Source organism: Rhinolophus hipposideros, assembly GCF_964194185.1.
Source record: "Rhinolophus hipposideros genome assembly, chromosome: 9".
NCBI lineage: Eukaryota > Metazoa > Chordata > Mammalia > Chiroptera > Rhinolophidae > Rhinolophus > Rhinolophus hipposideros.
In genome coordinates this window covers 43,620,669-43,645,631 of record NC_138055.1, presented here as the reverse complement: position 1 = coordinate 43,645,631, position 24,963 = coordinate 43,620,669, and the positions used below count along the sequence as shown (strand labels likewise).

The window sequence follows — 24,963 nt, the reverse complement described above, 5'->3', positions numbered from 1 at the left end:
AAATAGGTAGTTTTCACTACCCGTCACTTACCCTAGGCGAGTTACTAAATAGCACTTTTTATTATTTTTTAAGTTTTTTAAAATGAGCAAAAAGCACTCTTCTGCCTTGGTGTGTCAAGCGTAAAACAAATCATCTTTCTAAATAGAAATTTGTCAGTCTGTATCAAGAGGCTTAATTTCCACACCCTATAATTAGCAATTCAAATTCTAGAAATGTGTTATAAGGAAATAATTGGAGAGGAAGTCCTATATGTTCATGGCAGTGGCATCATTATTAAAAACATTGGAATAATATCTAGTAGGCAAATGATAAATGATGTTACATTCTAATTACATTATTTTGCATACAAGCTAAACTGATGTAACCAGAAGGCATATCTAAACCAAGTTTATTTCAATCAATTTTAATATTCCAGAGGTAATAACCCTGTGGCTGGCTAGGCAGTACAAGATGGTCAGGGACCTTAGTCTGCACTCTCTTTCTCTGTAAATTTGAAGAATTATACTTTCTACATACTTTCAGCCAGCTCACCATCACCAAGACCTTGTACCAGCCCAGGGAAAAAGATGGCAAGCAGCTTACTTTTAAGAAAATGACCTGAGTCACATACCTTATTTCTGCTCACATTCCATAGGCCAAAACATAGTCACATGATCACTCAGGTTAAGTTAGGATGTCAAGGGCTACACCCTGCACTATGTGAGTGAATGAAATATGAAAAAGAATAACCTTGTAAACATTATGTGAACTGATGGCAGCCTGTTATAAAAGACCATATTCTATATGATTCCATTTATATGAAATGTCCATAAATGGGACTGGGGTTTCTTTTTGGGGTTATGCAAATGCTCTAAAATTAGATAGCGGTGATGGTTGCACAACTCTATGAAATACTAAAAATCACTAAATGATATATACTTTAAAATAATTAATTTTATGGCACCTGAATTATATCTCAATAAAGCTGTACTAAAAGAAAAAAATGCTCCAGACATAGAAAGACAAGGAAAACTCATTTCTCAACTGGCATGGATAGAGAGAACACCACTCTACCCCAAGAATTTAAATCAGAGCTCAGCCCTTACGTGGGCTCTAGCCTGAATTCATGCTCCCTATGTCTGCAAAACCTCCAGCTAAGGATTTAATCTAGAGCAACATCCCCTCATCCATAGGTGTCTAGCAGAAACAAATGTAAATAATCCTCTTTGTAAATATCAACTACAATTAAAGCCTCATCATTCCCACAGATAAACTTCCAAGGGAAATGAGCAGTTCATTGTCCAAATCACAAATACACAAGTGTACCAGGTACCATTAGTGAGAATCAGCAAAACACAAGACAGCAGTAACGGCCTTGCAGAGTTTTCCAGTGTTGGATTTGTTAGACAAATATAAAATAACCACAATTAATGTGTTTTAAAAATAAAAGAAATTCTTGAAAATATGAGCATAAGGATACTTTATTCAAGCAGTTGAAACAGGGTGAACACCCAGAGGAAGTGTCTGTCTGAAAATGAGGGCAGGAATTTTATGAGGAAAGAGACAAAAACCTGCAGAATGACAGCTGCAAGGTTGATGGGCTCTGGTCAGGCAGGTGTTGTAATCTTGCAGAAAAAGAGATGTTTTCCTTGCAATTTGGCTGTCCTGGGCCATTTCATCCTGTTCTAGAAATCATTGGCTCAGAAGAGGAATTTGGAAGTAGTGGGTAAGTTCCTCAGTACCAGACAACAAGGGAGTTGGTGTAAGTTCAGAGCAGAAAATGTTTACATGTTGCAATGTTCTCCACAGCCCCTCCTCTTGAAAAGGCAGACAGAGTCCATCACCTGGGCTCTGTTAATGGGCCTGTTAAAAGAAAAAGTCTTTAGAACAGGGGTCAATGTTAGGGTTAAAGTTTTCCTTCTGCTTCTGTTCTGAGAGAATGTTCTGGGATCATTTGTTTTGCAAATGTGTCACTGCTTAGCTGAATGTTGCCTGGAAACAGCAAAACCTTTAATAGACAGTAGAGTTGTATATCTTCATGATCCAAGTAAAGTGGAGGTTATCCCAGCCCCTCCCCTTCCAGTCCTCATCCTGAAGTTAGTCGATTCAGTTCCTCCCCATAGGTCCCTGGCACTTTTCAAGCTGCTGCCCCTGCTCTGGAGTTAGAGTGAGTGAATTTGTGAGCGAGTGAGTCAGTACATGGGGCTGTTAAGACCAGTAGAGCCTCGATCTCCGGATCTCCCATAGCCCTGGGTCTCTCAGACACAATCCCTGCTGTTTTCCACAGCCCAATGTTATGGAGGCTCCTCCTCAACACTGAGCTCTGGGTTGGGGAGCCCAGTGTGGGGCTCAGGCCCCCCCTTCTCATGGGGACTTCCACAGTCACGGTCTCTTTCCCAATTCTTATTCGCCACACCGTGAATGTGGGGCTTTGCCTGCTCCTGCATCTCTGCTCCTCCTACCAGTCTCACCTTGGCTTTATATTCTCAGTTATAGGAATTCTGTTTAGCTAGTCTGCAGGTGGTTCTCAATGATAGTGTTCTATAATTTAGTTGTAATTTTGATGTGGCCATGGGCGGAGGTAAGCACAGCATTTACCTACTCCACCATCTTCACCATTAGGCCATACAATATTACATTCGTTTCCCAAGTGTTTATATTCACCTTGCATCACGATTCATTTATACACAGGCCATCTTCTCTTGTCTCTTACCCTTGCTATTGATTCATTTCATCCTAAAATGTATGATAATATTCTAAAAGACAATGCTTACATCACTGAATAGAAATAATAAGTTTATTCATGGTTGCGTGAAAACTTGCTCCAATAAGGACAAAAGAGGAAGCCAAGGAGATATATGAAAATATGATTGAAAAGGTTAACAAAAAGATTGTGACTAAGATAAATAAAATGAGCTGACGAAAAACATAATAATGTCCTAGGAATCCAGGTGATGTTATTTCTTTCTTTTTGGGAAACATATCATATACACAAGGGAATATTATAATGTATAGAATTTTACAGAAGGAAAAAAAATATTCTTTTTTGTCTTCGGGGCCCCGGCCTGCAGAATACATGCATTTTATTAATAACAACAATTACTGGTTTTTTTTCATAATAATTTCATTACGTAACTAAGGTTTTTTTTTAAATGAAGGTCACAAGCCTACGGCAGGTTAAATAACTTGCTTAAGGTCATTGATGGAAGCTAGTAAGTAGTTGAGCCACCATTCAAACCTGGGTCTGTTCCTGTGCTGTTAACCTCTGTTCAAAACTGCCCATATACCCAAATCCATCTCCATTTCCTTTGTAGCTTTTAACTAGATTGAGTTATTCCTGATGTATTGATCAGAGGTTTACCCTAACATCTAGGTTGATTAAATCATACAGGACACAACTTTATTTCTTTTTTTTTAAAGAGAAAACATTTATAGAAAATTTAATTGTGGCTATGATTTGCCTCATATAAAAATGTTCTAGGTATTATAGGCACTGTGCCAAGAACAAAGGCAAGTGGGACCAAGAAAGAGTTCAAAGTAGACCATAGGCTGAAATCTCAAATCTGATCAGCACTTTCTTCCAGGGAAAATAGTCTTTGTACCTGTTACAGGATAGAGGATTTAGATAATGCACTTAACCCCTTAAGTTGTCTCCCACACTCCACATAGGGGAAAGATAGTACAAAGATTGCTTCATTCACTACAGTTGAGCCCAGCTTTAATATTCTCTGTGTGAAGTTTCCCTAACTCCTAAAATGTGTGAAACTGGATTTACTCTTTTGTGATTAGGACAGCCAGACTGATCTAACCATCCCTGAGGACGTGCCTCTGAATTTGATGTTCTCGCTATCCCAGTGTCTGCTTAGAATGTGCTTCGGAATCCCCTTTCCATTTAAGGACAGAACACTGAGACATATCAACCCCAGGGACCTTTCTGGGAAAATTTCTACCCAAGGGAAATACAAGGTTTTCTCAATAGGAGAGTCTCCTTTATAATAAAACCAGAGCAGGTCCCCTTAAGTTAGAGTACATGCTTTCCCCCTATGATTTTTTCTTATCTCCTAAGATCTTTGCCTTATTTCTATGCATGGTTCCATAACCATAGTTACCTTAATCCATAGAGTACAAGTACTAGGATCCAAGAGGGAGCCCAGATCCGATGTACGTAATTCCCCAGTTCATAGGCTTACAAGACGCCCATAATCTAAGATTGTTCACTGCTGCTTCACTTGCTCACAGTAGTCCTCATTAGCAGGCATTAGAACCAGTCTTCTAAGCAACTCTACAAATAAGACAAATGTGTTAAGTCCCATCCACTTTTGTCCACTGCTACCAGACCCTTTATTCTCTCTCTGAAGTGCCACAGATTTCCACTAGTACCTTCTGTGGGGTGTGTGTGTGTGTGTGTGTGTGTGTGTGTGTGTGTGTGTGTGTGTGTGTTGAGAAATATAAAAACTCCCATCTCACGTGTTAATTTCTTTTGTTAATATGTATATCTAATAATTTAAATTGGCATTTAGCTTGTAGTAAATGATTATTAAATGATGGAATGAATGAATATATGCATCTATTCTAATGCTTATTCTCATACCTAGAATACAACAAACATTTGTTGAAATAATAAATTAATCAAAGGAGTAATTACTGGGGCCGGCCCGGTGGCTCAGGCGGTTAGAGCTCCGTGCTCCTAACTCCGAAGGCTGCCAGTTCGATTCCCACATGGGCCAGTGGGCTCTCAACCACAAGGTTGCCAGTTCAACTCCCGCAAGGAATGGTGGGCTCCACCCCCTGTAACTAAGATTGAACACGGCACCTTGAGCTGAGCTGCCTCCCGGATGGTTCAGCTGGTTGGAGTGCTTCCTCTCAACCACAAGGTTGCCAGTTCGACTCCCACAACGGATGGTGGGCTGCGCCCCCTGCAACTAGCAACGGCAACTGGACCTGGAGCTGAGCTGTGCCCTCCACAACTAAGACTGAAAGGACAACAACTTGACTTGGAAAAACGTCCTGGAAGTACACACTGTTCCCCAATAAAGTCCTGTTCCCTTTCAAAAATAAAATAAAATAAAATAAAATAAAATAAATCTTAAAAAAAAAAAAAAGGAGTAATTACTTTGAGTGAAAGTACATGTAACTTTATTAAATACCTGCTGTAGACTATCAAAACATATAAAAATCCATATGAAGGATAAAGGACACATTACACTACTAATTCACTCTCTCCTTCCCTAAAACTGCTTTGGAAATAAAAGAACTTAAGACTTGTGAGGCAGTATTTTATTGTAACATTGTCAGATTTTGTATTCATTTAAGAAATATTTATTGAGCCCCAACTGTGCCGGCCATTGTGATACAAGGGTGAGGTAAAGTGAAGGGAGGGGGTGCTGCGTAAGGCTGGAGCTGGAGCTGGCAGTGCATGCATGGCCTCCGACAGGGTGAAGCCAGCACTGTTTTTAGGAGAATGAGTGTTATAGTGAATGTGACACGATTTGCTTTGCTCCAGTGCCAGTAACAGATGAGAAGGATGGGGTAGATTTCTTGAATTTTTTTTAATTTATTGGGGTGACAGTTGTTAGTAAAATTACATAGATTTCAGGTGTACAATTCTGTATTACATCATCTATAAATCCCATTGTGTGTTCACCCAGAGTCAGTTCTCCTTGTATCACCATATATTTGATCCCCCTTACCCTCATCTTCCACCCCCCTACATTTTTTTTATTATAGTTGCCATACAATTTTATATTAGTTTCGGGTGTACAAGATAGTGATTCAACATCTTTATAGATAGGGTAGGTTTTAGTGGACCTGTTAAGCTACGTATTCACCCAAATGGTAGGAAAACTATCTTTGATTTAGAAGAATCAAACCTTCTTTGCAATGTGACCTAAGACTAAACTCGCTATTTCTAGCTTTGAAGATGGAGGGGATGGGTCACTCACCCAGGAATGTGGTGGCCTCTAAGAGCTGGAAAGGCAAAGAAACTGGCTCCTGTTAGAGTCCCCAGAAGGACTCACACACATACACACACACAAGATTGAGACACATCTTCTCTGTTTTATAGTTTTGTTTCATTGCTGATCATTAGTAAGGTGTTTTCCGAAGTTTCAGTACACATCAGGAAGTGACAAAAGGCAATTGCAGTTAAAATGCTTAATTTGCAAAGCTATTACGTTTTCACTTTAGCAGTAATTTGAAATAAAGTAATGTGAAACTGCCTTACAGTTTAGTTTTATGATAATGCCTTTCCATCGCCTCATTTACAAAATTCTATGTCAGTAACTAATGATGGCACAACCTCTTTATTAAGTAATTGCTGAGACATTCCATATGTACTTTCATCCTCTAAGCAACTTCTGGGGAAACTTTTTTTTCTAATTTCTTACTGACATGACTGTATCAGATACAGTCATTATGTAGCTCCATGTTTTGGAATATGTATTATCGAAAGGCTGCGTAACACGCCATCTGATTGTATTAGAACCACTATTCTCCTTGTAATACATTTGTATTGACCTCACTGCCCACAAATCAGTTATCTCACTAGTGAGATTGGTATGAAATATTTGAACTTCCAGCTCGTACAAGCATCCTTTTTGTTCTAATTATTGTTTAGTGCTTCAGGGCAAAATGGATATTGAGTCAAAAAATAATGTACAAGACGTGGAGGCCCAGATCTGCCAAGATGCCGTTTATTTTAATTCCTAATGGTCTTTGGGAAGCATTGTGTTCCTACTTACTGTGGATAAAGATTCTAGTGACTTATTTTGATCCTGACATTAAGGCAGAACTCTGATTTAAGAGAGACTTCAAGCAGAGTTTTCCTCTCATTCTCCATTTAAATTTCATAAAAATTTCATAAAAAGTAAGGCAGTTCAAGAAGGAGAGGTTCTCATATATACCTGAACAGGTAGGATGATTATACTGAAGGAAAAGGAAACAGAAGACCGGGTTTCAGATGTTACCTCTGCTGAGAAAGTCGCTATATTTTTAAAAGACTTGCCTCAAGACAAATGGGAATAACGATGCTATTTCTTTCAATTATTATGAGAGTTAAATGAGTTAATGTATCTAAAGGTATTTTGTATATGGCAGAACTTTATGTCAATATTAGTCAACTTCAGTCACTACTCAGGGACATTTCTGTTGGGAGCACAGCTTTCATAAAGAAGCCACAGAACTCACCCTTGGTGGAAGGCAGCTGTAGAATGGATTGAAAAGAATCCAAGAAGCAGATTATACCATTGTTTTCATCAAGATAGTCTCTAGTGATAAATCAGCTACATTCATTCCCATGCACCTGCAAATAAAACACGAGATACTGTGCAGGCACTCTTGCGGATGGAAGAAAATCAAATCAGAGTACTGGTGTCGTTTGAAATTCTTAAAGCTTGGGGTGATACATATGGATTTTGCAATGCTTATATGGGAAAGAAGCATGTCTTTCCTATACTGCCACAGGCAATTACCTATTAATTAAGTAGAGATAAATTTCTTGGCATTTAAAAAAAATGTTGACAACAAATATACAAGAGGGTGCCAAAAAATATGTATACACATTTGAAGGAAGGAAAAAAACTGTATTAAAATTTTAATACTCAATATGTACCAATAACAAAAGATGAATACAGGTCATGTTTGACTTCTGCAATTACAAGAGGTGCTCAAAGTGGTTACCATCAGCATCCAGACACTTCTGATTATGTTGAACTACTGCTTGAGCAACATTGACCAAAATGTCCACTTGTATCGCTGCGCATACCGTTTCAATTTCTTCTCACACAGTACCGCGTGTCTCAAACGTATCACGAATGCGTACAATTATTAGGCGTGTTGAAGGTTCTGTTGCACACTCACACCTCTACTGTTATTGTACTTTCACAATGTTCCTGGATTTCAAATACCACTTCAAAACGGTCTTGCGCTCCCAGAAGGATAACCGTGCTTCCGCCATTTTCTTTGTCCTGTCCGTCGCATGGTGACACTAGCATTCATTTGATTAATGCATCTTTTGAGCAAATGTCATACTACACATTGCTACCAAAATTCAATTCAACTTTGAAAAGTAATACATAGATAACATCGCTTAAAATGTGTATACATATTTTTGGCACCCCCCTACCCCAGTATGTATTCTCTAATGCTTACAATACAGTGGAGAAATTGGTGTCAAATATCCCAAGATCAGCTTATTGGGAACTGATAAAAGTATTTTTGTTTTATTTCACAAATATTTATTGATGATTTGTAAAATGTGCCTATGAAGCCCAGGGAAGGAAGAGGGACAAGAGAGGTGTTGTATCCTCATTAGAGGACAGTCCCAAGTGATACAGGGAAGTGAAAGAAGCCAGACAGGAGAGCAAACCCTCCGGTCTCTAAATTGGAACTTGAGAGGGATGGTATAACTCCCCATCATGAGATCCTTGTCACAACACACTCACATGAGGGCTGATCATAACCCTATTCCATAGAAATAACTTTGGTTCCATTGTCAATTGTTGGAACCATTGGTTCCATTGTCAATTAATTTCATTTACTGTAGTATTTCTTTTTGTTTGAAGATAGCCATCATATTGGTAAATGGTTTAGATACAGGACTTGATATATAAATAAAACTTTATTCAATTCATTTTTTTAAATGGCTTTTAGCTCCAAATTTCTAATGTTTTTGAAATTTACCCATATGTATGATTTAATCATCTCAGTAATTCTGAAGGTTTTCTTTTTACCAGAAAATAATAGTGATTAACAAGATAGATAAGTTTCTTTCAACTTGCCTTTGTGTGACAGGCCTCTGCAGGAAAACTGTAAAACATAAAAATAGGAGGAAAAGTCCAGACAGTAGAAAAACATCCAAGGCTATGATCTTCCATATGGTTTATAAGCTAGGGAGCTATGCTTTTGTCAAATTATTCAACTGTAGACATGTAGAGTTTAAATGCTATTTTGCCACACTTGACGTAAGTTTATTACATGTTGTATTATTGTATAAGAATTATACCACTGAACAGAAATTGAAGTGTCTGAGTAGTAATGAGTCAGGTTTGTACCAGTAACGTTTTCTGGTTGCTTTGATGGGATGCTCCAAAATCATAATTTCTCGTAGCTTGGGCTGCTTATAAATTTACATCATCCTACCTCTGATTGATTGGCGTTGTGTTTCTTTATTACTCCTCAGAGAAGAGTGAAGGTGTCTTTTCCTGGGGAGATACTCTGTCCTTTTCTAGGTACCTCTCCCCCACCACTCTCAGACTATCTGTAATCAGGTCATAAATTCCTATAGATAAACAACTGTCAGAGTTAACCTTTTGGGGTATCCATTTTGTTTTGAGTTGGTATCTTAATGATCTTGTTCAGAGGAAGTTACAGTCCTGCATCAGGAACTGGAGATGAAATCGTGCTTTAATCATATGTCTCAGTAATGAATTGGCCAATAAACCAGTAGCAATGAACTCAGGAGAATAATATGTGTCACACAAATGATAATAAGCCGTCCCATCCCTTCTCCAAAACCCTAGATTTTTTTGTAAACTCTTTTGGGAAGGGGGCAAACTTCTGTAAGTTTCTCAATGATTAGACTTAGATAAAATTTGAAGTTTTGTGTTATAAATATAGGTTGTATTTTCTCCCATCCCCCATATATGAACATGAAGCAGTTAATCACCTAAGTTGATTCTAGTGAATAAAGACGCAATACAAAAAGCATGTGCTGGGTAGGGAGTAAGGAGCAGATTACAAATGATTCACTGTGGCAAGAGCAGTTGCATCACGTAGTTCCTTTGGTTATTTGTTTTAACACTCTTTAGGTATGTGATTAACAGGTAACGTGAAAAAATTGGCAGAAACAGTTCTACATGTGAACTGGTTTTGGGCTGGGTGTTGAGTAGGCAAGGGAGAATCGCTCCACCTTCCAAGAGAGCTGTTCATTTCTAGATGCATTGTTAAGACAAGCACTGTGGGTTCCCGGCTGGAACAGGGAACTGATCATTTATTTGGTCTGCATATCAGGTGTCAGTCTCCTCATGATGCTGGTGAAGATTAGTTCTCTCCCTCTGACAGGATGAGCCCTATTTCACCTGCTTGCCTACGATTCTGCAGCTTTGTCCACTGCCGCAGCCTCTGTGCAGCTCCCATTGTCGTAGCTTTTCATTTTGCTTTTGCTCCGGGATGTGGAGAGAAGGTCTCCCATCAGAGAGCATGACTTTTTCTAATCCCAGCCCACACACTGATGTCAGAGTGTGTTTATTCTTTCTCCAGAGCGTCATGCTCTCCCACCAGCAGTAACTAAGCCAGGAAAACAGAGCATTTTGCAGTAACATTTGGAATATACATTTTTATTTTGTAGTTGGGATTTCTAGTGTTTATATTTTAAAGGTCAGGTATGATGTCACGTTCTTAATCATTAGATGTCTCCATATCATTGACTGTGTAACTCTCAAGTCAGTGCCTGCGGTGCTTTTTAAAATCAGCATGAAGATGAGTTACTAGGCTTTTACATGTGTAAATGTTCGGGTGTGGCCAGATGGTGAAAAACTAATCAGAGCAAGCAAAGACTCTACCTGAAAATATGCCACTTTCCATTGTTTCCTCCAGAAACCATGCAAGGAACTTTGATAATAATGAATAAAAATAGTAAATCAGATTTTTCAGTGAATGTTGGTGGTTTGATTATTTGTAATCATTCCCTCCCCGTGGAGCCTAGTTGTCTGTCTTTTTTTGCTTTCCTCCCCCTGCCTCCCTTCCCTTCTTTCCCTTCTCCTCTCCCTCTTCTTCCTTCTTCTTCTTCCTCCCTCATCTCTATCCCTCCCACCTCTCTCCTGTACATCCCTTCTTATTTTCTCATTTTAAGATCTTCGTAACTCAAAAGACCGACTGTTGGGAAATGAAGGTAGAGGATTATTAATCAGGGGATTTCTGATGCTGTTTTCTACTCACAGTTAAACAAGTACAAACATAAAGGCTTCATTCATCGTTCGATGACCATTTATTTCTATAGAGAGTACTATTATGGACTAGATGTTGATATTTTTAGAGGAGGATACAAAATGACTATTCTTTTGGCAAACACATAAATAGATTGCAGTCTTTGTGCCAAGCAGTTATCACTGTATTTAATTAATCTTTGTAACAAGTCTATTAGGGACTCTTATTTTATAGATTAGAAAACCACGGTACAAAGAGGTTAAGTACTCGTAACTTGCCCAGAGTTACACAGCCAGCATGTGGCCAAACCCAGATAAGAAACCGTGTCGCCTGTGTCTACACTATGTGCTCTTAATCCTGTGCTGTGCTTCCTGGGATGAGAGCCCAGGGGAGAGGGAATATATCCGGAGAGAATAATACAGAGCACTGTGTGAAAACAATATAAATGAGGGAAAAGAAAAGGCATAGAGGAGGGGGAGAGTATTTCAGACAGATGAACGAGTGGCATCTATTCTGGCCTTGAGGGCTGAGGCAGATTGTGAAGATGGAGATCAGGAGAGACGGTTTACCTGCAGTTACAGGAAATGGCATGAGCTGAAGATGCTCAATCTGGAAAGTCCTTTCTGAAAATCAGTAGTCTGATGTAGTTGGAGGAAAGGACCTGCCCAGGCGCACAGGATATGGTAGGCTGCAGGCCCCATTGCATAGGCAGCTGGGATACAGGGATGGATGTTTTTGAGCTGCTAGGTGGCCAGAGCAGTGCTCTAGAGATCTCAGCTTGTGAGGTGGTACTTTAAAGAAAGGAATGCTATAAGCAGGGAAAATAATTAGGAGATGGTATCCGTTTTTTATTGCAGCACAAAAATATTACCACGAACACACACTTACTGTATCCCAGTTTCTGTGGGTCAGGAGTCCAGACACAGCTTAGCTAGGTCCTCAGCTTAGAGTCTGACAAGGCCACCATTAAAGTGTCGGCTGGGGCTGGGGTCTCATCTGAGGCTCACGTACAGAAGGATTAGCCTTTGTTAGCAGAACCCAGTAACTTTTGCACCAAGGACTTCAGTGTCTTGCTAGCTGCCCACAGAAGGCCACCGCCACTCCTAAAGACTTCTCTCAGTTCCTTCCAAGAGGATCCCAACATTGGGATTCCACAACATGGTAGCTGGCTTTTTCAAAGCCAGCAAGGAAGTGAGAGATTGCATCTAAGTAGCACTGTACTCTTACTCATTTAATCACACATTTTTGTCCTCACTTTTGCCACATTCCATTAGTTAGAAGCAAGTCACAGGTCACTCCCACACTGATGGGGAGAGGACTGTACAAGGCCATGAACATGAGGAAAAACGGATCATGGAGGGGCTACGCCAGTGAGTCTGCACAGACAGATGTAGCTGGTGGCACAGACTCTCAGGGGTCTGAACTAGGATGGTATTAATGCAGAGTCAAGAAATTATGTCTAGGAAATACGATTTCTTGCTCAGACCATGTCAAGTTCTTTGCGTACATTATCTTATGTAAGCCTCCAAATATCCGAGTTAGGTGCCAGGAAAACCCGTATTTCACAGATGAGGACACAGGCTTTGAAAAATTAAGTGAATGGGTCACATACATGCTAGCTTCAAATCTGTGTGTCCCAACCTAGATCTGCATGGAAGATGTCAGCCCCAGAGCTCATCATCTTAGCTATTCTTCATTACTTGGATTTAAATGTAGAGGACTTAAAGACAGATGGATAAGAAACTACTGGAAATAACTCCAAAATTTTAGTCCATTTCAACTGAAGGAATGGTAGTGTTAACCAAAATAGAAATGTCATGAATGTCACCATTAAAGTAATGCTTACTGTGCACACACAACATGCCAGGCAGTGTGCGAAGCAATCAGTACGCATTACCACATTGAATGTTCCTAGCAGCCTGTTTCCCTATAATTTCCCCTTGCCCATTTTACAGAACAGAAAACAGGACTGCACCTGTGCCCACTAAACTCTAGCTTCCACAGATGCGAATGGTACTTCTTTTTGTTAGTAACTATTTTTCTAACATCTGACACATAAAATAAATTTTTGAATGAACGAATACAACCAATAAATGGGAGAGCCATGATTTGACCATAGAACAGCTGCACTCTGTCTCCTGGAGAAGGCAGTGTATTTTCTTGCAGCTCTGGTGTGTCTGAGGCCACAGCAGGATATCTAAATAAGGATGTTCCGCAGATACCTAAATTCCATCGATGGAGCTTGAGAAAAAGATCAAGGCTAAAATAAGCTATCAGAGGACATCCATGTGGAGATTAAAATGAGATGGGATGGTTAAGAAAGAAGGTATAAGCCCCAAAATAGAACCTTAGAGAACACCTGTATTTAGAGGGTGAGGGTTCGAAGAAGCAATGAAGATGTATACATCAGAAAGGTAAGATTGAAATACAGACATAAAAGCAAAAGAGAAAGAGAAGGAAGAAGGGCTGTCAACAATATCAAACACCACATAGTAATCAAAGAGCCTTAAAATTGAGACAAAATCAATGAATGTTGGAATTAGGAGGGCATTGATGACTTCCAGGTGAGCAGACTCAGGTAAACAAGTCAGTCAGCTGGCATCTGGGTGGTAGGGGAGCTTGGCTGTGAAGGGAAGAATGGGCAGTGAGATGGAGAACTCACTGATACAAACTTCTCTAGGATTTCTGATGAGCTAGTAGTGTGACAAGAGAAGGGTGGATGTTCGAACAGGAGCAGTCTCGTGTGTTGTAATCAGAAGAGAAGGTTCAAGTAGGAAGAAACTAAAGATGGCAGAAACAGAACAGACTACTGATGGAACATGACCCCAAAAGAGACAAAAGGAGAATGAGATGAAGGACCACTAATAGGAAGGGCAGTCCTTTGAAACGGCAAGAGACACATTACTACTGGGGGTAGGAAATACAGAAAAGTAGAAAAAAACTGAAGGCATTCAAATGGAAAGGTCTCAATTTTCTTAAAGAAATCATACAAGTTCTTAGGACCTAGAAAGTAGAGGCAAAGATTTCGGGACTACAGGATAGTAAGAAGTATTTTAATTGAGGCAGCAATTGACAAAAGTTTATTGAATCCTACTCTGAAATAAGCAGAGAATTTAGTAGAGAAGTCAATAAAGGATAACATTTTTAAAAGCATAATTAGGGTCCCAACTGAGAAGAAATAGCATGAACTGTTAATTGAACCCAGCATCATGGTTTCATAATTTTGCCCAGCTTCTGAAAAGTGGTTTTTGAGGGAAGTTAATGGTGCTGAACAGGGTTTGGGAACTGAAATGGTGAGATAGGCAGACAAGCATGGAGGAAAGAAAGATGGATTCCACAGGCCATTCTACAGCAAAGACGGTATTGGCATGCTCTGAGCTGAGCAATGAGATGAATGAATACTGAGAGCCGTTAAACACTGAAGATGGTGATTTGGATGTAGAGCAAGTTCTCAGGACTGAGGAAATAAACCGCTTGCAGTCAGAAAAGAAATGCTCTAAATTTGAGACTTTGAAGTCACATAGTTCCAAATAAAGCAAATTACAACGTGACCTCTCTGCAGTTTCAGAGGTTAAATAAGGAACTGTGAAGCCAAGTTATTAGATGGGCCTGAAGTGAAAATAAATGAATGAGACGGGGTCGAAAAGATGACTGACCAGGCATCCAAATCTTACCAAAACAGGTGGGATGTTAGGATGGAGGTCATGCACCCAGCAACAAGAACAGGGCTTGCATGGGAGGATACAAAAACAGAGGCAGATGATGGAGGCAGAACAATGATCTAAAAATGATAACAGGGGTTAGAATGTTTTTTGAGGCCGACTGTGTCTTCAGGTACAATTCAGATTTCAATTTAAGATACAAAATTGGAAGTTCAACTTGAAGATCAATCAAAGACCATAAGAAACTTCTTCCCCCTAGAACTAGGAGGCAAAGTCAGTAGGGAGGGACTGATAGAGAAGCAAGGACCCACAGCAGGAAGTTGCAAAGGGTCAGTTGGAATCGGATACAAGAATTGTTCCCTGCCCTCGTCTACCCTATCACCTCTTTATAGGTGACCCTTCCAATACTGAAAATTATCTGTAGAGCATTATCCCCATTTTACAGATGGAAAAAAAAATCTGGTTCTGGGACTTGAATCTTGCCTGACTGCAAAATCTAAAGTCTTTCTACTATAACACACTGACTCTCAATGGTCTTAAATTGTTACTGTAGCTTTCAAGGACTAAGTGGAAATCATGTCTGATTTATATGAAATGGGTAATAAATACAATGTATTTCTTATTTTTTTATTGAGTATAATTGACATACAACAGTTTATTAGTTTCAGGTGTAAAACATGGTTCAACATGTATATTGCAAAGAGATTGCCATATTAAGTCTAGTTAACATCTTTCACCATACTTACAGATTTTTTGTCCTTGTGATGAGAACTGTTAAGATCTATTCAGCCACTTTCAAAGCTGCAATATGGTATTGTTGACTGTAGTCTCCACGTTGTACATTACATCCCTTATTTCTTTATAACTGGAAGTTTGGACCTTGGGACCCATTTTACCGACCCCCCACCCCTGGCAATCTGTTCTCTGTGTCTCTGAGCTCGTTTGTGATTAACATGAAGCTTCTGTACACATTGGAGTCCCCCCTGGGGAAAAGGGGAGGGGGACAGGAAAGGGTGCAGGGAGATAAGTTTTAAAATGGAGTCAGCTTTTTAAGATGACCTCAGCTCTGTCCACATTCTTGTCTTTTTTGATGGCAGCCGCTCTTAACAAGTGTGAGGCGGTATCTCATTGTGGTTTGGATTTGCATTTCCCTGATTATTAGTGATGTTGAGCACCTTTTCATGTACTTGCTGGCTATCTATATATCCTCTTGAAAAATGCCTATTCAGATTCTCTGCCCATTTTTAAATCAGACGTTCTGGGATTTTGGTAGAGTTGTATACACAATGTATTTCTTTGTGTTGCTCATGAATTATATTCAGCTCTAAAAAGTTCTGTATGAGCTTGCATATCCAATACTGTGTATTTAAATCTTAACTTTTTTTCAAGAAAAACATCTTGGACTTTTTCTGTAATGGTATTAAGGAACATCCAAATACATCCTAGGTGATCACATTGAATTTCGGCAACTATACCCTAAAACACTAAGTTTTTCTATTGCATTATTTTTTTCAGGTGTGATAATGAAACCAAATTCAAAGCAGAAGAAGTATTTTGGGCTTACAATTTCTGCCCTACTCCATACTCCTGGACTGCACTTCTGGGCCTTATTTTATATCTCGTTTTCTTCGCACCTGGTAAACAAGGCTCTGTTGTTATTCTTATGTTAATTATATTGTCTCTTCTTGGAGGAGACAAGCTACTCTTTATAAAATTCCTTACATACTGCTTTATTGAAAATTTAATTTTGTATTTCTCAGGAATGGGACCAATGCCTTGGACTGTGAATTCTGAAATATATCCTCTTTGGGCAAGAAGTACAGGAAATGCATGTTCATCTGGAATAAACTGGATTTTCAATGTTCTGGTTTCCCTGACATTTTTACACACAGCAGAGTATCTGACATACTATGGTAAGAATATTTTTTTTCCAACTATAGTTTATTTTTATTTTTCCTACTCGATTTCTATATATGCTGTCATTTGTGATTGAAAGACTAGATCGTTATATTTTTGCTGTTATAAATATTTCTCCATAGCTTTCTTGTTCCCCTAAGTCCTTAAAAATATACCTGGCAAAGGTAAGAGGAATTCTCCTTTCCTAGGCAGTACTGTTTCTTGTCCCTCAGTACTTTATACCTTCACCCACTCTCCCAACCCAAAGATCTCCCAGCTGTCTCCTCAGCTGGAAATCTTCACAGCATGGCGTTTAATTTAATGAGGAATCACAACAGAAAATGGTGGAAAAATGTATGCAGGGTGTCTGGGGCTCATGGATGAAGATATATCATGACAGGGATAGAGTCATACCCAGGAGCCGAATCAGAATAGATTCTCTCACTGCTGTGAATGAGGCCTTCCACTGTATTATCCGTGCTGTGCAGGCCAGGGTGTGTGCCTTTGGGTGTCTGCTGAGACCAGCTCTGCCCACTGCCAGAACTGCAAACATGACAGAAGTGTTCAAGTGAAAATGTGTGGGGACCGTAACTCAAAAAAAGAAAATAATGGGAAGTGGCTGAGTTAGGGAAAAACTTGGGGTAGCTGCTTCAAGTCCATTTTTACTAACGTGAAAAAACTGTCTTTTTAGCAAGAAGGTTTCTTCATTGTATGAGTTTATAAGTTGTGATTGGATTCTGAAAGATGAAATATGAGGGATTCATTCTAATCTCCTCAGAAGCCTCTGTGGTTTTTATGGATGCCTACTGCCGAGACATTTTCTGATCCCTTCCCCCATCACGGGCTCTGGGAATTTATAATGTCTTTTTGCAAGAGCAGGTTTATTTGTCTGTCCCCCTCCACACACACACACACACACACACACACACACACACACACACACACACACTCTCACACCATTCACTGCTGGACCATAAATCCCTTGAGCTCAGGCCGGGACTAGGCCTTGCTCACCACTGTATTCCTAATGCTTTCCAGGGCATCCCATGCATTTGATAAGCACTCAAAAGTGTTTGTCAAATGAATAAGTACACAGATGCATTTTGCAGATGAATGATGAACATGAGGAAACATTATAAAAATCGATTCCTCCTCTCTTCTGAACATGCTGAAATGGTATTTACTACTATTTTTCTAATATTATCTGTATAAAATTCTTCTCCCTCCCCATCACCATTTAGAAATATTTATTTTCTTGCAAAGGAAATGTACTGGCACTTTCAACTGAATATATTATTTAGTATATTCAGCTTTATCCCATTTAGCAATTAAAATTCTTTACCTAAATTCATAAACTTATCTTGCTGACACCATAAATATGAGCACAATATTCACCCATATTTGCTGATCCTTGAGAACACGTAAATATAGGCTAACATCCTGAGAAAGCATTTTTTATAGAAAGTCGTAGACCAAATAATAAACGTCTACGTGGGAAGACTTTTGATAGCAAAGCCCCTCTTTCTTAAATTTATGCTGCTGGAAAAACATGAGGCAGCAGAAGTAAGTTTTAAGTAGGGCATAGCCAAGCTTCTTTCAACAACATTGGTTAGAAGAAGCTCTTTGCTTTGCAGTAAGCCAGGCTTCTATCAGGTCCGCGCACTGGTCCGTTACGTCTACTGCTGGCTAGTAGTGGAACAGTATTTCAGTTCAGGTTCGTTTTTTCCTATATTTTGATCTACATTCTGATCGACATTCTAATCTACGTTACTGATTTATGTAAGATACGTGTTTATATTCCTGATTTAAGGAATACATACCGAAATGACGTATTTCTCTGGAAATACACGTCTTCTTTTATTGGCTCCTTCTTTTATTGTTTTATAAAACCTTAAATTTTGATTCTTTCCTAAACTATACTGCTTAGACAGGTCGGCCTTGGGCCCCATTCAGTAATGTTTACTACTAAAAATTATCATTGCAATATTACCAGAATACCATTTTATATATATATAGCATGTGTGACTAAATAGACCCCTAGGAGAGCATTATATCAAAGTTCCTATGTTGAGGTCCTGAAATTCAATCAAACATGGTCTTTGATTCTTTAGTGTATATAATTCCATTAAATATTTGTTTTAATCTGAAACTAAATATAGGGCTCTAACAAGGTGTATTTCCTTCAGACTGAAGCTGAGGAATATTTGTAACTCAGTACAGACTTTTTTTTTTCATTTTCATTCCGAGAGGGAATAATTAAGGTAGTTACATAAGTGACTCGCCAATTACATGGAACAGATCACAGCCTCCTGGTCTTCTCACACTTTCATGGCTTAACCACAGGTCTCACCAGTGAAGACCACTTAGGCAGTTTTGGCATATGCCTGTTTAAATTCATCAGATTTTATAAAAGAGTCTTGTGTTTTAATAGAACTCCCTTGGTATTATTTGACTATATGGCCTATTAGAATCTTCCTAATCCGTCTAATTGTTTTGAACTCTAGGAGTTCACACTGAGAGATTTGATTAGTTACTTCTGATCATGGCAATGTTCCTAAATTGTGAAAGATGATAAATATTTCTTCAATATTACATTTTATAAAGCCAAGCTAGGTTTGCTCTCTTACACATTTTGGAGTTTAGCAGCCTGGATTAGTCTAAAATATTTTACCCTCAGCTCTTATATATTCCTGTATTATCATCATCACAATTACTGTTCTTTCTGTGTCCCTCCCACTAAACATTCCATTTCTGTTCTTAACTCCAGAATTTTGATTATCAGTAATCAGAACACAGGACTTCATCTCCTTTCATTCTTTCGCAAAATTCCCACATTCTCTAAGAGTTAGCTTGTCAGTATCAATCACTCTTTTAATGAAAACATCCCCATTTATCAGAATACTAAACCTTGTTCTTCTATCTTTTGAGCAACTAATAATCAAAATTTTAATAGGCATGTAACATACATTATTTCTATTCTTTTTTTATTCAAGAATAGTTAGTATACAATATTACATTGATTTCAGGTATACAATATAGAAATTCGGCATTTTTATACCTTACAATGTGATCACACCATTAATTCTAGTGATCATATTTCACCATGAAAATTCTCACAGTATTATTAACTATATTCCCCTTCACCATTTAAAAAAAATTTTCAGTTAGTTGACATACAATATTTTACTGGTTTCAGGTGTACAACTTAGTGATGAGACATTTATGTAACTTACAAAATGATCACCCCAGTAAGTCTAGTACCCATCTGACACCATACAATTATTACAATATTATTGACTATATTCCCTATGCTGTACTTTACATCCCGGTGTCTGTTTTTATGAGTGGTAATTTGTACTTCTTAATCCCTTCACCCATCCACACAACCCCTCTCCCATCTAGCAATCATCAATTTGTCCCCTGAATATATGAGTTTGTTTCAGTTTTGTTTATTTATTTATTTTGTTTTTTAGATTCCACATGTAAGTGAGCTCGTTTGCAATTTCACTTAGCATAATACCCTCTAGGTATTTTTTTCACTTAGCATAATACCCTCTAGGTCCATCCATGTTGTCACAATTGGCAAGATTTCATTCTTTTTTACATCTGAGTAATATTCCATTGTGTGTGCTGTGTGTATGTACGTGTACGCACATGCTTGCCATACCTTCTTTATCCATTTGTCTATCAATGGACACTTAGGTTGCTTCTATATCTAAGCTATTGTAAATAATGCTGCATGAACATAGGGATGCATGCATCTTTTCAAATTAGTGTTTTGGATTTCTTCAGATAAATGCCCAGAAGTGGAATTGCTGGGTCATATGCTAGTTCTATTTTGAATTTCTTGAGGAACCTCCATACTGTCTTCCATTGTGGCTGCACCAATTTATGATCCCATCAACAGTACACAAGTGTTCCCTTTTCTCCACATCCTCACTTGTTTGTTAATATTGATGATAATATTGATTCTGACAGGTGTGAGGTGATATCTCATTATTGTTTCAATTTGTATCACCGATGAGTAATGATGTTGAGCATCTTTTTATATGTCTATTGGTATGCCCTCTTTGGAGAAGTCTCTACAGGTTCTCTGCCCATTTTTTAATGGAATTGTTTGGTTTTTTTGCTCTTAAGTTGTATGAGGGGTGTTGATTTTATTTATCCTTTCAGAGAACCAGCTCTTAGTTTCATTAATCTTTTCTATTGTTTTTCTGTTTCCTTTATTTCCGCTCTGATTTTTTTTTTTTCCTTCTACTTCAGGTATTATTTGTTCCTTTTTTTTATGGTTTCTTTAGGTGTAAATTTAGATTGGTTATTTGGGATTTTTTTTTTCTCTTATAATTGCTTTTGCTGCATCTCATAAATTTTGAAAGGTTTTATTTTTCACTTTCATTTGTTTCAAGTTAGTTTTTAATTTCCTTTTGATTTCTTTTATCCATTAGTTGTTTATTCTCCACATATTGTTTATTCTCCACATGTTGTTTATTCTCCACATATTTTGTTTTCCAGGTTTCTTCTTGTAGTTGATTTCTAGTTTCATCATGGTCAGAAAATATGCTTGATGTAATTTCAATCTTCTTGAATTTATTGAGGTTCATTTTATGGCCTAATATGTATTCTATCCTGTAAAATGATTCATGTGCACTTGAGAAAATTGTGTAACCTGTAGTGTTTTGGATGGAATGCTCGAAAAAGTCAAACTGGTCTAATGTGGCATTTAAGGCCATTATTTCCTGCCCACTATCTACATTCAGGGGAAACGTAAACAATAGCACTCACCCGTTCCTCCTGTCTGAGTTGCTCCCTCAGCTCCCAGAGAGCTCTGGTAGTTCCCTGATCTTCTCTATGCAGTCCCTCTCTCGTGCAGAAGCTGTTCAGTTGGCTCAGTTGGCTCTTAGGAGGACCTAATTGCAGGTGTACATTTGATGTATTCTTGTGAGGGACCAAGCTCTGTATCCATGTAGGCTACCATCTTGGACCCCTCTCATTATTTCTATTCTTTGCAGTTGGGAAGGCAGAAATATTTCTGCCATTAGACAGATGAGGAAACTAAAGTCAAGAGAATTTAAGAAACTGCCCAAGAATTCAGCCTGGGTCGCTGTGTGACTTTTAGACCCACACTCTCTACAGAGACTTCCTCTCACTGTAACACTTTCATGCATTCCAGATGACCTAGTATTCTTTTCTGATTAAGACATTTTTTTTAAAAAGCTTATAATGTATAATATGAACCAAACTAAAATAAAATAAAGGAGTCCTGTATTTATAAATGTAGTTATAATTAAATCTAGCTCCTTAAGAGTTTTATGGCATATGACGACACTATCACAGACTGTCTTGATTTGGTCAACCCTTTCAGTTTTTTTTTTTCTAATATCACCTATTTACCTGTTTTCCTTCTATGCTCTCACACCACCTTAATCCACAGAGCAGATTCTTTGGGGCCGCCAATTCAGCAGCATTTATTCTCTGTAGGCTCCATTTGAGACCATAGCTATGCATGACTGAGCAGAAAGATAAAATCAAGTACTGTTTCCAACCCTGGTCAATACATGTATACACATGACTTGTATTCATCTTTTGTTACTGGTATATATTGAGTATTTCAATTTTAATACAGTTTTTTCTTTTCTTAAAATGTGTACATATTTTTTGGCACCCTCTGTATATTTACACAGATATAGCAAGTCCTCAAATAAAATAGTTTCATTCAACGTTTTATAACATTGATGAGATGCCATAAGAACTTCACTCATATTTGGTTTTAATTAGCCCGTGATAAATTGGTTTTGTTATGTACAGTTAACCTTTCAACAACACAGTTTGAATGTACAGTTCCACTTATACATGAATTTTTTTCAATAAATACAGTACTGTAAATATATTTCTTCTTACAATTTTCTTAACATTTTCTTTTCTCTAGCTTACTTTATTGTAATAACATATTCATAGTGTATAACATACAAAATGTATGTTAATTGACTATTTATGTTAACAGTAAAGTTTCCCGTCAACACTAGGCTATTAGTAAAGTTTTTGGGAAGTCAAAAATTATATACAGATTTTCAACAGCACAGGGATTTGGGGCCCCATAACCCCCACATTGTTCAAGGGTCAACTAACCATCAGTTGTTTTGCCAGTTCTAAGAACCTATCGATGACATTGAGTGAGGACTTACTGTTTATCGTTTTCCCGTTACAGGAGCCTTCTTCCTCTATGCTGGATTCGCTGCAGTGGGACTCATTTTTATCTATGGCTGTCTTCCTGAGACCAAAGGGAAAAAATTAGAGGAAATTGAATCACTCTTTGACAACAGGCTATGTACATGTGGAGCTTCAGATTCTGATGAAGGGAGATACATTGAATATATTCGGGTGAAGGGAAGTAACTATCATCTTTCTGACAACGATGCTTCTGATGTGGAATAATTTTCAACTGCTGATCTATTTAGTTATTTAAACAAACTCGAGGGGGAAACACCAGCAATTGGTGACCTCACTGCCCTGCTTCTAATCTGGTTCTTCCCACAGTCTAGTTTTGAATGAGTTCATATTCTAGAATATTTGATTAGGAGGAAGAGACACCCCTGGTGACATTTTTTTCATAAGCAGAAATGTAAAAAAAAAAAAGTACCAATATTTACAGAGATTTTAAACTAATAATTATTGAACAAATGTGTGTAATTCCTCCCTGAGATAGTCTAAAGTGAATATTGTATCCAGTGATTTTCTGTGGTATCCTTTTTCCCTAAGACCATATATTATTATTAGTGGCAAGTGAGTCAGTGCTAACCTAACAGAATCATATATGAATGATATATTTAGAAAGAATGATTCTGGGATATGGTCCAAAGGTGTTTTCTGTCAAAACATGGTCTGTGGGCCCTAATTTTTTTATGGACAAGTATCTTACCTGTGATCTTACCTGCTATTAGAAAGTAAATTCCATTAAGCTTTCATCAACAGATTCAAAGTGCCTCCCACAAGGGCACAGCTGTCCTTACCTCCTTTGGATTCCACATTTTGGTTTCTCTCTCCAATTCAGATCTTGAGAGCTCTTCAGAAACTGACTGCACAGGATCTTTTGAACATTAGGAAAAGCAGGTCTTTTTAGGTATATTTTCATACATATTTTTTGCATCAGTGATAAGTATACATTTGCACAGATAAGCTAGCAAGTTTTGATAAGTATATTTTATTGCTAAAGAGAAAGAAAAGATTTTTATGGATCCTTAATTGAGTTAGTCACTTAGGTATGCAACTATAAATACAGATAGCACTAAATCTTCAACTGCATTTCAGGGTCAGTTTTTGTTCGTGCCCAAATCACCGGATATTCACCATGCCTTCACTCATCAACTCTGGAGTCCTCCTATTTGTGCCTTCATTTGTGTTATAGAACTATTTTCCCCTTCTTTCATTCAAATAATTTCTGGAACAAAGAAGAAAGGAGGGAATAATATCAGTGACAAACAATCCTGCTGTTATTGATGTTTGTTTAATTAAATAGTGGGACTTAATTTAACTTATTTTAACTTTTTATTAACCCTAAGGGAACTGTCACATTTTACTTAACAGTACTTGTCTGTTTTTACTCAGAGCGTAAACTAGTTTTTATTTTGCACACCCTTTCTCATTTTCCCTGATCGTTTACCTCCCTACCCTCACCTCCAAAATATACATAGATTTATTTGTCTGTTGCCATTTCCTTTTTCTCATGCTTGTCCTGGACTTTTTTTTTTTCCTTCTTGTCCAAAAATTGGGATTTTCTATTGGAACAGATTAATGATTCTCACATAACATATCTTTAAGAAATGTTGACTTACTACATTTATACAATGTCTTTTCAAAGTGTTCATTGGTCTTTATGTTCATTCATCAATGAACTCTATTTTTTGCTCTTATATTAAGACTTAACTATTTAGTATGTATAAAATTACTCACAAAATTACTTGCTAGTTACAGTGAAAATATGAATGACTCTTCTGTGGCCAGTTAGGAATACATATGTTTGATGCATTTTAACATGGTTTTAAACATCTAATAAGGTACTCTTTGGAGTGAAGAGGTGGCTTTCTAAATTTGATGTGTTTCTGCTCGTCCCAAGATTTTTTTTTTTTTTTTCTTAAAGTCTGGCTTGTTCCTATTTAATGTCAAAGCTGAGAATGTAGCCAAAGAGGTTCATTCTCTAAGCCACCAAGGGCATGATATGTGCATTAATGGTCACTTTACAGGTTAAAAAATGTTCTCCCTTTGATCATTGCATATAATTTAAAAAATTATTTTAGAGAGTTGTTTTCCTTAGGTGCTTTGACAATTGATTTCTAAGGGGATATTAATTTGCCTCATAAAAGCGTTGGTATTTTTATGCCATAAAAAAGTTCTTATCTGTGTAACATTTCACATGGGTAAAGTGAAGTGGAAAATGAGCTATTGTGTGTTAAAATAAGAATATTTGGGAGAGGACAAGGTATTTAGACCAATAAAGTACTCTCTTTT

General features: G+C 37.9%; 1 protein-coding gene across 1 annotated transcript in view; it reads left to right on the top strand.

Annotated features, from left to right (window-relative positions):
• Positions 1-24,963, top strand: part of SLC2A13 (solute carrier family 2 member 13) — a 311,261-nt gene extending 286,298 nt beyond the window's left edge. Inside the window, exons 8-10 of the mRNA XM_081061327.1 lie at positions 16,081-16,202; positions 16,326-16,478; positions 22,667-24,963. Coding sequence (XP_080917453.1) covers positions 16,081-16,202; positions 16,326-16,478; positions 22,667-22,893 — 502 coding nt within the window. The 3' untranslated portion in view covers positions 22,894-24,963. The remainder of the gene's footprint in view (positions 1-16,080; positions 16,203-16,325; positions 16,479-22,666) is intronic.